The sequence below is a fragment of the Uranotaenia lowii genome, chromosome 3, assembly GCF_029784155.1.
Source record: "Uranotaenia lowii strain MFRU-FL chromosome 3, ASM2978415v1, whole genome shotgun sequence".
Taxonomy (NCBI): Eukaryota; Metazoa; Arthropoda; class Insecta; order Diptera; family Culicidae; genus Uranotaenia; species Uranotaenia lowii.
Genome location: NC_073693.1, coordinates 5,639,614 through 5,655,633, shown reverse-complemented (window position 1 = coordinate 5,655,633; position 16,020 = coordinate 5,639,614). Strand labels below are relative to the sequence as shown.

General features: G+C 34.0%; 1 protein-coding gene across 1 annotated transcript in view; it reads right to left on the bottom strand.

Annotated features, from left to right (window-relative positions):
- The window catches only part of LOC129750708 (uncharacterized), a 284,287-nt gene extending 268,655 nt beyond the window's left edge, over positions 1-15,632 (bottom strand). Inside the window, exons 1-2 of the mRNA XM_055745710.1 lie at positions 15,562-15,632; positions 10,456-10,559 (exon numbers count right to left, since the gene is read on the bottom strand). Coding sequence (XP_055601685.1) covers positions 10,456-10,559; positions 15,562-15,632 — 175 coding nt within the window. The remainder of the gene's footprint in view (positions 1-10,455; positions 10,560-15,561) is intronic.
- Positions 15,633-16,020: the final 388 nt, after the last annotated feature.

Sequence of the window (16,020 nt, the reverse complement as noted above, 5' to 3'; positions counted from 1 at the left end):
GCAGAGCATCTTTTGGGGGGAGCTTCATTTCCCGGAAATTTCGGGCGTCTTGTTTAGTTTGTGACCACATCAAGCTTAAGACGAGAGAAAGAGGACGATGACGATGACATGGACGATGAAAGATCCTGGGGAATGATGGGCAGGCTGGTATCGTTTCAAATTTGACCCTTGTCAGAAGTTTATATCCGAACTACCGCTGCCGGTATATTGGGCGTGGAGAATTTGATTTGATTTTCGACCACACTTTGACTGGCAAGGAAAACTGACTGGCAGAATCCTGTCCATCCAAAGTAGAAAAAAAAACTTTCCGAGGGAAAAGTTTTCGAATGTCCGGTTTAGGCTATATGATTGTGCTGGTGAAATTTTGAAGAAGAAAATTTTTGCAAACTGAATTCAAACGTTCCAAGTTTATCCTAAAATTTTTTTTTTCATTTATTAAGAAAACGTTTATGGAAAGTTCATAATGTTATTTTTTAAGGAAGTGAAATAAAAAAAAGTCAGAAGTGTTAAATACTTTGCAAGATATTAGAATGAAAAATTTAAAAAATTGTCAAAATTGTCAAAATTGTCAAAGTGTCAAAATTGTCAAAATTGTCAAAATTGTCAAAATTGTCAAAATTGTCAAAATTGTCAAAATTGTCAAAATTGTCAAAATTGTCAAAATTGTCAAAGTGTCAAAATTGTCAAAATTGTCAAAATTGTCAAAATTGTCAAAATTGTCAAAATTGTCAAAATTGTCAAAATTGTCAAAATTGTCAAAATTGTCAAAATTGTCAAAATTGTCAAAATTGTCAAAATTGTCAAAATTGTCAAAATTGTCAAAATTGTCAAAATTGTCAAAATTGTCAAAATTGACAAAATTGTCAAAATTGTCAAAATTGTCAAAATTGTCAAAATTGTCAAAATTGTCAAAATTGTCAAAATTGTCAAAATTGTCAAAATTGTCAAAATTGTCAAAATTGTCAAAATTGTCAAAATTGTCAAAATTGTCAAAATTGTCAAAATTGTCAAAATTGTCAAAATTGTCAAAATTGTCAAAATTGTCAAAATTGTCAAAATTGACAAAATTGTCAAAATTGTCAAAATTGTCAAAATTGTCAAAATTGTCAAAATTGTCAAAATTGTCAAAATTGTCAAAATTGTCCAAATTTAAAAAAAAATTAATTGAAATTGTCAGTCAAAATTGTCAAAGTTGTCAGATTGACAAACTATCAAAATTGACAAAACTGCCAAAACTGTGACATGGCCAAATTAAAATTGAAATTTTCTACCCGATAAATGAATGAGAGTCTCAAAAGTCGAGAATTTTATGCATTCATGAATTGAAATAACCCTTTTCTGAAGTAAAATCCAAATTGCAAAGTCGTTTTGTGCCATAAAAAGCTTAATTTCCAGCCATAACATCATGATTTTGGGGTGACCTCACAAAACGAAACCGGAAACAGCTGATTTGCCAGCCAGGAGTCAACAAAAAGTTATTGCTCCCAGCACCTTTATTGTGTGCTTGCTGATATAAAAAATATATCAGAAATCACTCGTTGCTGGTATGATTCGCGCAAATAATCATCAACCGGAAAATCGGCGGAACATAAAGTGACCCCCAAAGCCAATCCATCAGGTGGAAGAGATGCCAGACCAGTTAGCAAACGAGCCACATGGCACAGGGCATGGCAATCCAATTGTCCATCACGCGATTTTACTCTCCTCCCCTAACAAGTGGCGCGCTGATTGGTGTAAATTGGGTTTTAGTGGCTTCGAGCCATATAATGCGGCTGAAATGAGTGAAGGAAAAAAAATACTGAAGGAGAAAATCCGACCGGAAAAAACGACCCCATAAACCACCAAAAAACCACGACCAAAGATATTGATCTTGGCCGTTCATGTTTTCTCTTTTTTTTTCTTCAATGGCTCCGGTTTTCCTGTTTTATTATTGGTTGGCTTTCGCGCGCACTTTTAATAGCAGCCTGGTGATGATGGAAAGTCATAAATCGTGATTTCCATTCAGGTCCAGGCATGACTTAATTACACTTCTGGGCTTGGGCTCTCGAGGATGTTCCCCACTCACTCAATGGGGCGCGAAACGAAATTTGTACCGCTTGTCAATTCTTCTTGGAACATTTGAAGTTAACCTGTGAATGAGGAAAACTTTTCCGGTTCATAAATCAGGCCCCCGGTCAATGGTTGATTTTGCTGCAGTTTCACACTGAACATGAGTTATGGCCTTATATCTTTTGTTTTTCGTCAAGTAGGGCACCAGGCCCATTATTGATAAACAGTTCGTTTTTAATAGATGAAAGGTGAAACGCATTCAAAAGACATTTTGGACATTTGTCTAAAAACTTGAAATAGAATTATTTAAAATATCAAAAAAATGATTCAATGAAATAATGTTCAAAATATTTGAAACTTGTTTTCAAAAAATTGCATACTATAAAAATATATCAGGTACAAAAAGTGATACTTAAAACTTAATGTTTTGCTTCCATCAAGCAAACTCGTTGAATCACTTTACAGACTTAACCACTGCATTCTATGAAAAAATCATACTAAGTATGCTTGCTGGCTGGAAAATTGCAATGTTCCTATAAAATTCTGCATAATATTTCCAGTAACATAGGTTAAAATAAAATTTCACAAAAGAATCCAGAAGATGTATTCAAAAATGTTTACTCTTTTTTTAATTGACGTTTAAAATAATCCAGCTGGAAGGGTAGTGAAATTTGACAAAAAAATAAAATTGTGCACTTAATCTTCAGTTTTAATTTGACAAAAACTGGATAAACATGGCGGTGATAAGTGAATTTCAAAGTTCAATGTTTTTGGGCATTGGAATTTAAATCCGCTCATAACTTCATTTTTTGATGAAATAAGATTATTTCTTGGATTTTACAATTTTCACACAAAAATAAAGAGAATAAAAGGGCAAACAATCATGATAAACCGCATTAACCGTGTCCACCATGTGTATACTCTAATGAATTGCAAAATTAGGATAATCATTATGAAACAAGGCACTTTCAAATACAAATGTACAAGAATTTCTGTTTGATATTGAATTTGAGGACTTTATAAAATCAACAAATAAGCAGGCTCACAACACATATAAGAGTGAATCTACAAATAAACTTTCACAATTGTTAGAAAATTGTTTAATTTAATGAACTGAACCTAAATTTTGACGAGTTATATGATATTGCCCTCCCAAATCGTACCCTGTTTTAAGTAACTTTCATACCTGAATTCATCTTAGAGCCTGAAAAGAATTCAAATATATTATTACCGGAAGTATACTTTGCGTTAAGTACAATTTTTTAGTCAAAAACCGAAACATGTGATAGTTTAAGATGGTGAATTAAAAATTCGTGTTTTTCATCTAACAGCAATTATGCCGGAACAAATATAAAATTCTTCTTTTGTCACTCACCCCCCCCCCCCCCCCCCCCATTTAATTCACATTCGCAGGAACAGTCGCCTCAAACTCAGGTTGGCGCTACGTTTTATGAAATGACAGTCTTTCGAGATTGTGGTACACTTCCCGACTTATAATTCCAATCGAAGCAAGATCCCTCATTTCGTAGCCTCAGATTGAAAAATATCTTAAAATGGAAAACTAGCCCCCACAGAATGTTGAAGGTGTCCTAGTCGAACCCTGCGGACTGTGTGGGGATGAGGGTTTACTTTACAGATAGATGCAGAGATCTCTACATCCATAAACGTGAGGAGGTTTTGGAGCATTATTAACCACCCCCCACCCACCCCTTAGATTTTTCAGAAAATATTGAAGGGGGGAATAAATAACTTGTCCAAATTGTTCCAAGTTATTAAAAATTTGGATTATTTTTAATTATTTACCCCCCTCCCCTCTCCGTCATGCGTCCATAGACTGAGTCGATTTCAGGTCATTTTTGAATTTCTCAAACCCTGAGGTCCTAAAATTTTTTTTTACTGAAAAATAAACATCATTTTTGTTTCTGCTATGGATTCGAGCTTGCTAATGGGTTTTGCGCCAAATTATAAAATCTCTAAAGGAAATTTTAACCTAAACAACTTTGTCAAAGACCGTAACTTCGTATCATATTTGACAAAAAAGTTATTAACTGTTTAATAGGGTTATGTCCTTTGGCATTGATAAACGATAAATTCAATTGACATCACTGCTGGGTGCCAAGCGAGGTATTGCATGCTGCATTACATACAATACATCGCGGGGCATAAGCAGTGATGTTCATTGAATTTATTTTTTATCAATGCCAAAAGACATACCCCTGTTAAACAGCTAATAACATTTTTGCAAAGTTGTATTGGTCATATTACTGTTACAAGTTATAAGAGGTAATTCCATGCCGTATTAAGAGGGAGGGGCAATGAGGGACAATTGCCCCGTACCCCCCCCCCCCCCTTCCTTGCCAAGGATGCTGACGAGGGAAAAAAGTTTACCCTTAATTTTTTCATTCTACATAAATTTATAGAAATCAAGGATAACAAAACTAGAATATTGGAATTATAACAACGAAAGAGGCCCTGTGAAATAATATCTTGAATAGTTTCACTGTAATATTAGTTAAGTTGCCCCCCCCCCCCCCCCCCCTAGAATAAACATTACCGATTTTTTTCCGCATTCAAGCGGGCTGGTCAAATCAGAACTTCTTTTTCAAAACAAAATCTTCACATTTGATTTTGAATTTTTTTTACACAAAATCCAAAAAAATCCAAGAAGAAGTAGGCGAGTGCTGAACCGTCAGCACGTGTTTTCTGTCGTGCGATAAAATTTCTATTATATTTATTTGCTAAAATATTATAATTTCGAAGATTTCTAGAACAAGCTCGAAATAATGAAGATTGAATTTTGAAGAGTGTTCGAATATTCGGATATTCGAAAAACAAGGGATGGTATTATTTGATCGGTAAATCTTTGGTATCCAATGCTGGATTTCGTACCTAATAATTGCGATATTTAAAGTAATGGGAAAAGCGCTGCTGAAGGAAAACGATTGGAACTAAGAAAGGATGGAGGGGTAGTAAGATCTTGCGTTTTTCGAATGGGAAGAACTTGGAACGAGTTGTGTTTTTTTTTCTGCACCGGTAACCAAAACGTCGTGTTTGTCATGGCTCACTTTGACCTGGAAGATTACAAAAGATGCTGAGCAAAGATAAATATCCTTGATCATTTCTGTTCATGATATTGTAAATTGTATAAAATTTCAATGATTAGATTACATACATACATACAAAATCAAAGAAAAATCCAGTGATTTTTTGATGAAAATTTAAGAAAAAAGAGCGAAAAACACCATGAAGTAGAATCGTAATAAGAAATTACAAAACAACTTAAAACTTATATTATTTGTGAGGAGATTTATTAACATGCAATTTAATGAAAGCTTGGTGTTTACTTCAATGAAATAATCTTTTTTTGTCAAAAACACTCCAGAATTTTAAATGGGCGATATCCGGGTGGGAATCAGATATCATTGAAATTAAAAAAAACCAAAGATAGTGAAAAAAAATTGAAAATCATTCGAAATTATGAATTTTCTAGAGCATTGCAAGAAGTTAAATCATTAAAAATAGATAATTAAGAATATTTACTTTAGAAGTATAAGTATGAGTCAATGTTGGGAAAAACAACAAGAATGGAAAAAAAATACTGAAGTTACTTTAACGGCAATACTGAGTTTCATTTTTACATTTCTATTTTGAATCCAGTAAAAGATATTTATTTTTTTTATTTACATAGTATTCCGCCTCACGACATAACTTGACGAACATAATTCCTAAAATTCACTCGGTCCATGGCAACCGTTCTCCAATTTCTCGGGCACCCTACGTTCGCCAGATCCCGCTCCACTTGGTTTAACCACCTCGCTCGTTGCGCCCCCGCTCGTCTTGTTCCTACCGGATTCGTAGCGAACACCTGTTTTGCAGGACAGTCGTCCGGCATTCTCGCAATATGTCCCGCCCAGCGTATCCGGGCAGCTTTCACCACCTTCTGGATACTGGGTTCGCCGTAGAGTCGCGCGAGCTCGTGGTTCATCCTTCACCTCCACACTCCGTTCTCCTGTACACCGCCAAAGATGGTTCTTAACACTCGTCGCTCGAATACCCCGAGTGTACGCAGGTCCTCCTCGAGCAATATCCATGTCTCGTACCCGTAGAGAACAACCGGTCTAATGAGCGTCATATACAGGTTACACTTCGTGCTAGGGCTTAGTCTTCTCGACCGCAGTTGCTTGTGGAGTCCATAGTAGGCACGACTTCCGCTGATAATTCGCCTCCGGATCTCACGGTTGGTGTCATTGTCTGCGGTCACCAGCGAGCCAAGATAGACAAAGTCTTCGACTATCTCCAGCTCGTCGCCGTCGATCGTGACCTTGTTATTGCTGGACAAGCGGGTTCGGTCGGTCTCGGATCCGCAGGCTAGCATGTACTTCGTCTTGGACGTATCAATCATCATCCCAATCCTTCCTGCTCCGCGTTTCAGTTTGCGGTAGATGTCCTCCACCGCCGCAGATGATCTGCCGACTTTATCAATGTCATCGGCAAAGCAGATAAGTTGACTGGATCTGTTGAAAATCGTGCCCCGCATTTCGCCCACCGCTCGTCGAATAACACCTTTTAGCGCCACGTTGGACATCATGCAGGATAGACCATCACCTTGTCGAAGCCCCCTGCGCGATTCGAATGAACTCGACAATTCACCCGAAATCCGCACACAGTTCTGCGTTCCATCCATCGTCGCCTTGATCAGTCTGGTTAGCTTCCCGGAAAAGCCGTTCTCGTCCATGATTTTCCATAGCTCGTTACGGTCGATCGTGTCGTATGCGGCTTTGAAGTCGATGAATAGATGGTGCTCACGGCATTTTTAGAGGATTTGCCGTAATGTGAATATCTGGTCAGTCGTTGACCGTCCCTCCATGAAGCCGGCCTGATGACTTCCCACGAATCTGTTTGCTAGCGGCGTTAGGCGGCGGAGTAGGATTCGGGACAACGCTTTGTAGGCGGCATTGAGGACAGTGATTGCTCGGTAGTTCTCACAGTCCAATTTGTCGCCCTTCTTGTATATGGGGCATATTACCCCTTTCTTCCACTGCTCCGGTAGCTGTTCTATGTCTCAGATCCGGACTATCAACCGGTGTAGGCAATCGGCCAACTTGTCCGGGCCCATTTTGATGAGTTCAGCTGCGATGCCATCCTTCCCAGCCGACTTGTTTCTATTCAGCTGGCGAATGGCTTCCTTAAGATAAGATTTAAGTATAAGATTTAAAATTCGAATTGAAGCTTTTCCAGCTGATAAGGAGTGTATTCGTAAAAAACCGAGGCTACCGTAATTTCGAAAAATAAACTTAAACTTAAACTTAAACACTTTATTTTGTGAATAACTTTTGAAAACATTGGTGGAAATTGTTGAAGTTTTCAGAGAAATAACTTAGCAATAAAATGTGCAAAATTTTGAGACGATCTGTCAAGTGATTTTTGAGATAGCATCCGATGAATAAGTTCAGAGATTAAAATTTCTGGGCGGGATTGTGAAAAACTCAGAAAAGTTCTTTTGAAAGACCTCAAAACAGCTGGAAACCAACTATTCGACCAAAGTTCTTATGATTAATTTTTTTAAGTGTCTTAGAGAATCTAATGGTTAACTAAAATTTAAATAAAAGTGATGAAAAACGACTTTTTGAAAGTAAAGAATATGATTTTACCTTTGAAGGTTTGATCAAGCACAATCAGAACATTTAGATTGTATCAGTGCTAAAAAAGGTCAATTCTTCTTGCTAACGCGCCCAACAGACTGCAAAAAGGCCAAAATTCATGTTGACTCGTTTAAAAAGTTGTCTATTGGTTAAATCAACAAACCAAAGCATGGGTCAAACCATGCGCTAAACTGTTCAACAGCTAGCGAGGTGAAATTTTAAAAACATAATCGAAATTGATTACAAAACCATTTTTAGCGAGCACCTGGCTGATCTCCAGCAAAAAAACAAATTCGTTGACATGTCTTCTCTGGATGTTCCAAAGAACATAAAAAAAAGGTTGAGAAAAAAAAATGATAACTGTTATTTCAAAAGGCTGGCAATTCGTGGAAGCTGTAAATCCGAAAGCGGTAAATTATGATCGTAACAATAAAAAGGCCAAATATACAAAATGCCTCTTATTTTGACCGTTTTCCTTCTATATTACTTACTAGCTGACCCGGTAAACTTCGTTTTACCTTCTAAAGAACAAATCGTAATAAATGTTTAATTTCATCTACACGTCCTTAACTACACCGTGCTCGCGAATAGATTCTTATGGAAATCGTAACAAATAAAGTTGAATATGTATTGGGAAAACCTTCCATGAAAGGTGAGATCCTTGAAACTATTATACAAACCGTCTCTGACCCAGAAAACCCTAGATAAAATTCTCCATAAGATTTTATCTTTATTTTGATAGGATTTGGAATCGTGATATTATATGCAAACTCTAGTCTAAATCAGCGATGTTGTTTTTTGTAGAAAGAAGACGATCAGCTAAACTTGTCATAATTTCGATCAATCACATTATTTTGAGTCTATTTTAAGAGGCAGCTCCAACGTGGTCTAACAATTATTGTGTGAAGATATCAGAAACTGCCTTCTACGTAGACCTAATGGTAATTTGAAGGCAATATGTTGAACTCATTCTCAGTTCCTTCGTGCGTTCAAAAAATTATGTATTTTCTGAGATAGCATATGGAAAAAAAATCGATTCATATTGCCCCCCCCTCCCCGGAAAAATTGCCCCGGGACCCCCGATGGCTTGATCTGGCCCTGGAAGTAATATAATTGAGTCAGAGAATCAGGAAATATGACTTTTGAATGTAAATAACTTACTTATTTACAGCTGTGAAATAAAATTACCATAAGCAAACAGTACTCCAATCCTTATAAGAATTCTGAACTCAACATTTTTGATATTGCTGATAAAATTGTTTGAAAATTTGTACTTTATTGCGCAAATGCCTTAAAGAGCACTCGGTTGAATTTTGGTAAAGTTTTTGCTAATTTCTAGATGAGACAGTTTGAATGGATAAATTACTTAAAATTCAATGTTCTCAATAATACGAGAGAAAAAATTCAAGAAACTTCATGTCTCAACAGATAAAAGAGTAATATTTGAGCTATGCAACATTCAATCTTTTTCATTTCTTTGAAGATTCTATTTTTTGTGAAAGACTCAATTTTTCAGCATAAAAATTACCGATATCAAGTCGATTCTTTAAGAAGTGATCCTTGAAATATTTCAATAAAAAGTTGTGATCGATTGACAAACTTGATGAAAAAAAAACTATCTTTGAAGAGACGTTTCATGGAAACTTGATCAAAATTCAATTCAAAATTGATCATGTTCTATTGTTGAATGATGGATTCAGCTGATTCAGAAATCATTCAGTTGGTTCAACTTATCGGATCAGTTCCCTTCTTAATCGCTGCTCATTAACTGAACCTGCTCATCATCAATGTGAGATAGTAAACCGTTTGTCTAAAATCGAACGCACCAGAATGCAAGCAGGCCCACTCTGAAGTCTTGTGCATGGCAACTCCACTCCTAGGGCCCTTCCCTCTCATTTGAAATTGACCACATCCGGGTTGACATTAATTGGCATTTGATAGACGACCACATAAAAGCGGTTTCCATCTCCCGGAGACACTAAAGCTCTTCCCCCTTTCAGGAAGGACACCGAGAGAGGTCCTTGTCTTGAGGCCTGGCTGGCCGATCTACCAGCAGGTGGGAAAACGTTCAGGATGATTTTAATTGGAGGACGGCCGTTCCTGCTCCGTCAATGTAAGCTTCACCTTGATTATCCGTCAATTAAAATCGTTTCGCTCCATGTGGAGCCATAGTTTACCAGGGTCGGCTGGAGAGATTATAAAATATTCTTTTTGGAGAGTTTTGTTTAGTATTACCCGATCAAAAAATATGTTTTAGTCTTCTGATATTTAAGCTCATAATTGTCTAAAGACTTGTGACGACCCTGTTTCGGAACCTTCAAGTAGGTTTCGATGTTTTTGATGCGTGGTCGAGCTGTCTGTCGGTTCTGCTCCACCACTATATAGTCCGACTCATCACAATCGGTTTAATTGGTGTTATTTACAGCTCATTGGTTTTGTTCTGTGACGTGTGAACTGTAAGATGTATTTCGAAGAATGGGTGAGTGAGGGTGATATTTGTGATGCTCTACTGGACACCACATTGTACAAATACACAGAGACATACAACTTCATGCGGTTTTCCGGTCTTCCGGTCTCTGATGCCGGTTGCCTTCCCATTTGTTGCTTGTGTGCTTTGTGGAAGACCCCGGCCGATTATTCACTATCTATGAACTTTAATTATTGACTAAATCACTGAATCGATGCGTTTTGTCAACGGCTGACAAGTGACAAGCCGCTGCGTTACTGTCGTGGTTCGTAACTGATTTTGAATAGAAGTACTTACCCTTGCTTCGCGCCTGTTGACGTTCTTCCTCCTCCAGAGCCTGAAGGACCGCTGACTTGGCCAAGCTCGGTGGCTTGGTGGTCGACGGATCCTCAAAGTCAATTCTGAAACGAAAAATGGAAAAAAGAGGGCATATGTTAGTCAAGATGATAAGGTTTAAATTCACCGATAATAAGATTTGAACCCACATCTTACGAATCTCCGGGAATTTTGTAGTATTATTATACTACAGGAGACAACATGGCGTATGAAAATTGATTGTAATATTGATGCAAAAAAAATTGATTTTAAAACAAATTTATTTTACATCTTAGAAAGTTTTATCATTTTGGTAACATATATCATCGTTTTCGGATCACTTTAATCATTTTTGTCATTTTTGTTATTATTGTCATTTTTGTCATTTTTGCCATTTTTGCCATTTTTGCCATTTTTGTCATTTTTGTCATTGTTGTCATTTTTGTCATTTTTGTCATTTTTGTCATTTTTGTCATTTTTGTCATTTTTGTCATTTTTGTCATTTTTGTCATTTTTGTCATTTTTGTCATTTTTGTCATTTTTGTCATTTTTGTCATTTTTGTCATTTTTGTCATTTTTGTCATTTTTGTCATTTTTGTCATTTTTGTCATTTTTGTCATTTTTGTCATTTTTGTCATTTTTGTCATTTTTGTCATTTTTGTCATTTTTGTCATTTTTGTCATTTTTGTCATTTTTGTCATTTTTGTCATTTTTGTCATTTTTGTCATTTTTGTCATTTTTGTCATTTTTGTCATTTTTGTCATTTTTGTCATTTTTGTCATTTTTGTCATTTTTGTCATTTTTGTCATTTTTGTCATTGTTGTCATTTTTGTCGTTTTTGTCATTTTTGTCACATTTGTCATTTTTGTCACATTTGTCATTTTTGTCACATTTGTCATTTTCGTCATTTTTGTCATTTTTGTCATTTTTGTCATTTTTGTCATTTTTGTCTTTTTAGTCATTTTTGTCATTTTTGTCATTTTTGTCATTTTTGTCATTTTTGTCATTTTTGTCATTTTTGTCATTTTTGTCATTTTTGTCATTTTTGTCATTTTTGTCATTTTTGTCATTTTTGTCATTTTTGTCATTTTTGTCATTTTTGTCATTTTTGTCATTTTTGTCATTTTTGCCATTTTTGTCATTTTTGTCATTTTTGTCATTTTTGTCATTTTTGTCATTTTTGTCATTTTTGTCATTTTTGTCATTTTTGTCATTTTTGTCATTTTTGTCATTTTTGTCATTTTTGTCATTTTTGTCATTTTTGTCATTTTTGTCATTTTTGTCATTTTTGTCATTTTTGTCATTTTTGTCATTTTTGTCATTTTTGTCATTTTTGTCATTTTTGTCATTTTTGTCATTTTTGTCATTTTTGTCATTTTTGTCATTTTTGTCATTTTTGTCATTTTTGTCATTTTTGTCATTTTTGTCATTTTTGTCATTTTTGTCATTTTTGTCATTTTTGTCATTTTTGTCATTTTTGTCATTTTTGTCATTTTTGTCATTTTTGTCATTTTTGTCATTTTTGTCATTTTTGTCATTTTTGTCATTTTTGTCATTTTTGTCATTTTTGTCATTTTTGTCATTTTTGTCATTTTTGTCATTTTTGTCATTTTTGTCATTTTTGTCATTTTTGTCATTTTTGTCATTTTTGTCATTTTTGTCATTTTTGTCATTTTTGTCATTTTTGTCATTTTTGTCATTTTTGTCATTTTTGTCATTTTTGTCATTTTTGTCATTTTTGTCATTTTTGTCATTTTTGTCATTTTTGTCATTTTTGTCATTTTTGTCATTTTTGTCATTTTTGTCATTTTTGTCATTTTTGTCATTTTTGTCATTTTTGTCATTTTTGTCATTTTTGTCATTTTTGTCATTTTTGTCATTTTTGTCATTTTTGTCATTTTTGTCATTTTTGTCATTTTTGTCATTTTTGTCATTTTTGTCATTTTTGTCATTTTTGTCATTTTTGTCATTTTTGTCATTTTTGTCATTTTTGTCATTTTTGTCATTTTTGTCATTTTTGTCATTTTTGTCATTTTTGTCATTTTTGTCATTTTTGTCATTTTTGTCATTTTTGTCATTTTTGTCATTTTTGTCATTTTTGTCATTTTTGTCATTTTTGTCATTTTTGTCATTTTTGTCATTTTTGTCATTTTTGTCATTTTTGTCATTTTTGTCATTTTTGTCATTTTTGTCATTTTTGTCATTTTTGTCATTTTTGTCATTTTTGTCATTTTTGTCATTTTTGTCATTTTTGTCATTTTTGTCATTTTTGTCATTTTTGTCATTTTTGTCATTTTTGTCATTTTTGTCATTTTTGTCATTTTTGTCATTTTTGTCATTTTTGTCATTTTTGTCATTTTTGTCATTTTTGTCATTTTTGTCATTTTTGTCATTTTTGTCATTTTTGTCATTGTTGTCATTTTTGTCGTTTTTGTCATTTTTGTCACATTTGTCATTTTTGTCACATTTGTCATTTTTGTCACATTTGTCATTTTCGTCATTTTTGTCATTTTTGTCATTTTTGTCATTTTTGTCATTTTTGTCTTTTTAGTCATTTTTGTCATTTTTGTCATTTTTGTCATTTTTGTCATTTTTGTCATTTTTGTCATTTTTGTCATTTTTGTCATTTTTGTCATTTTTGTCATTTTTGTCATTTTTGTCATTTTTGTCATTTTTGTCATTTTTGTCATTTTTGTCATTTTTGTCATTTTTGTCATTTTTGCCATTTTTGTCATTTTTGTCATTTTTGTCATTTTTGTCATTTTTGTCATTTTTGTCATTTTTGTCATTTTTGTCATTTTTGTCATTTTTGTCATTTTTGTCATTTTTGTCATTTTTGTCATTTTTGTCATTTTTGTCATTTTTGTCATTTTTGTCATTTTTGTCATTTTTGTCATTTTTGTCATTTTTGTCATTTTTGTCATTTTTGTCATTTTTGTCATTTTTGTCATTTTTGTCATTTTTGTCATTTTTGTCATTTTTGTCATTTTTGTCATTTTTGTCATTTTTGTCATTTTTGTCATTTTTGTCATTTTTGTCATTTTTGTCATTTTTGTCATTTTTGTCATTTTTGTCATTTTTGTCATTTTTGTCATTTTTGTCATTTTTGTCATTTTTGTCATTTTTGTCATTTTTGTCATTTTTGTCATTTTTGTCATTTTTGTCATTTTTGTCATTTTTGTCATTTTTGTCATTTTTGTCATTTTTGTCATTTTTGTCATTTTTGTCATTTTTGTCATTTTTGTCATTTTTGTCATTTTTGTCATTTTTGTCATTTTTGTCATTTTTGTCATTTTTGTCATTTTTGTCATTTTTGTCATTTTTGTCATTTTTGTCATTTTTGTCATTTTTGTCATTTTTGTCATTTTTGTCATTTTTGTCATTTTTGTCATTTTTGTCATTTTTGTCATTTTTGTCATTTTTGTCATTTTTGTCATTTTTGTCATTTTTGTCATTTTTGTCATTTTTGTCATTTTTGTCATTTTTGTCATTTTTGTCATTTTTGTCATTTTTGTCATTTTTGTCATTTTTGTCATTTTTGTCATTTTTGTCATTTTTGTCATTTTTGTCATTTTTGTCATTTTTGTCATTTTTGTCATTTTTGTCATTTTTGTCATTTTTGTCATTTTTGTCATTTTTGTCATTTTTGTCATTTTTGTCATTTTTGTCATTTTTGTCATTTTTGTCATTTTTGTCATTTTTGTCATTTTTGTCATTTTTGTCATTTTTGTCATTTTTGTCATTTTTGTCATTTTTGTCATTTTTGTCATTTTTGTCATTTTTGTCATTTTTGTCATTTTTGTCATTTTTGTCATTTTTGTCATTTTTGTCATTTTTGTCATTTTTGTCATTTTTGTCATTTTTTGATATTTTTGTCATTTTTGTCATTTTTGTCATTTTGTGATATTTTTGTCATTTTTGTAATTTTTTTTTCATTTTTGTCATTTTTTTCTTTTTTCTTGATTTCGTCATTACCAACTCTGGACGTTTATCTATATTAAAGTTTGAACATTTAACTTTGGCGATTGACGGAAACTTGATGATCAATTTTCATAAATTCGACATTTAATTTTTTGCAGCCACTCTTTTTGTTAAGAAATATCTGTTTTTATTTTTTCAAGGATAATAACATGGTCCGTTTTTCAGTTTTACATTTTTGTGATCACCCTGATGACCAAACACTTTGTTTATGATGAATGTCCGATCATAAAGTAACCTATTTGATATTCAAGTGCCGCCCTCAGGAAGTATCGAGTAATTATGATATCAGCTCAGCTTAAGATGTCTTCATATCAGAAAAGAGCCAGTATCCAAAACAACCTCCTAATGGTCGTACATAAAGCCATTCCATACAGCAAAGTAGTTAAACGTGCCATTTTCCGACACACGGTTCGTATCACTTTTACGAGCTATTAGAACGAGATTTATAATCCTTGACGACGGAATGCTGACAGAGCCAAGCTTTACACGTGTTCGACCACAAGGACTTCAACAGGCTTCTTCTTGAGCCACCCACTCCTCCTTTTTGGCGGGGATGGAAAAACTTTTGCCTGCAGCTGATCGATTGACTTTGGAAACAGGACCCGGGCCAAAGTGCACTCAAGTATACATATGTGTCCAAACACGAAGCCCGTGGATACTCATTTTCACAACGGAGGCGGATGCTGGATGTTCGGTTCAGTTCTCGAGGGTTCAACATAAGAGACAACAATTCCATAACACGGCCCAGTGGACACGCACACGCCATTACACCACCTCGCAGAATCACCGCCCTACCACCCGCGTTGAATGCTGACCGGATTGGCCAGGAATGTTCAACGGAACCCAAAAGCTTGAAAGGAAACACCGAAAGGGTGTCCCAAAAGCTGCCATGGATGCTGGCCGAGAGGAAAGAATTCCAAACACTCTCACCGTTTTTCAGCTGCTGCAGAATCCTGTGACCACTTTTCCACTATCCTGTTTGACGATTTAGGGTTGCTAGCTAGATTTGTTTTAAAATCTTTAAAAAAAATGGAATCAAAATTTATAGTTGCTTATTAAAAATTGATTTAAAAAAAACTTGTAATTCTGTCTTGGGACATTTCTCACCTCAAAATTATCAGTTCATCAAGATGATGGAGAATTTTAAAGAACCACCAGATCGGAGATTGTGGGTTCATGTTTTATCGGAGGGCCTTTGTATCTTTTCAGAGGAATTCAAAATGTTTACGACAGGCATGTCAAACTAGCAAATAAAATACCAAACTCCACCCAAGCCGCTTGGCTATCTTGAAAGTTATCAAAGTAATAATAATTCTTGAAATGTTGAACATTTATCACTATTATTAAGGTTAAACAGTTGATGAATGGACAAATGATATATATTATTGTATTGTTTTTCTATTTTTCTACGAAAACCATTCTATAGATTTTTGCCTGCGAGCCGCTATAAAAAATATTGATTGCGGCCCGTGGAGCCTTAAGCACCTACTTTTGCGGCCCGCTTACCCTCATGAGCTTCAAATGTCTGGTTTACGGTTTCTTCAAAAAAAAAAAAAAAAAATATTC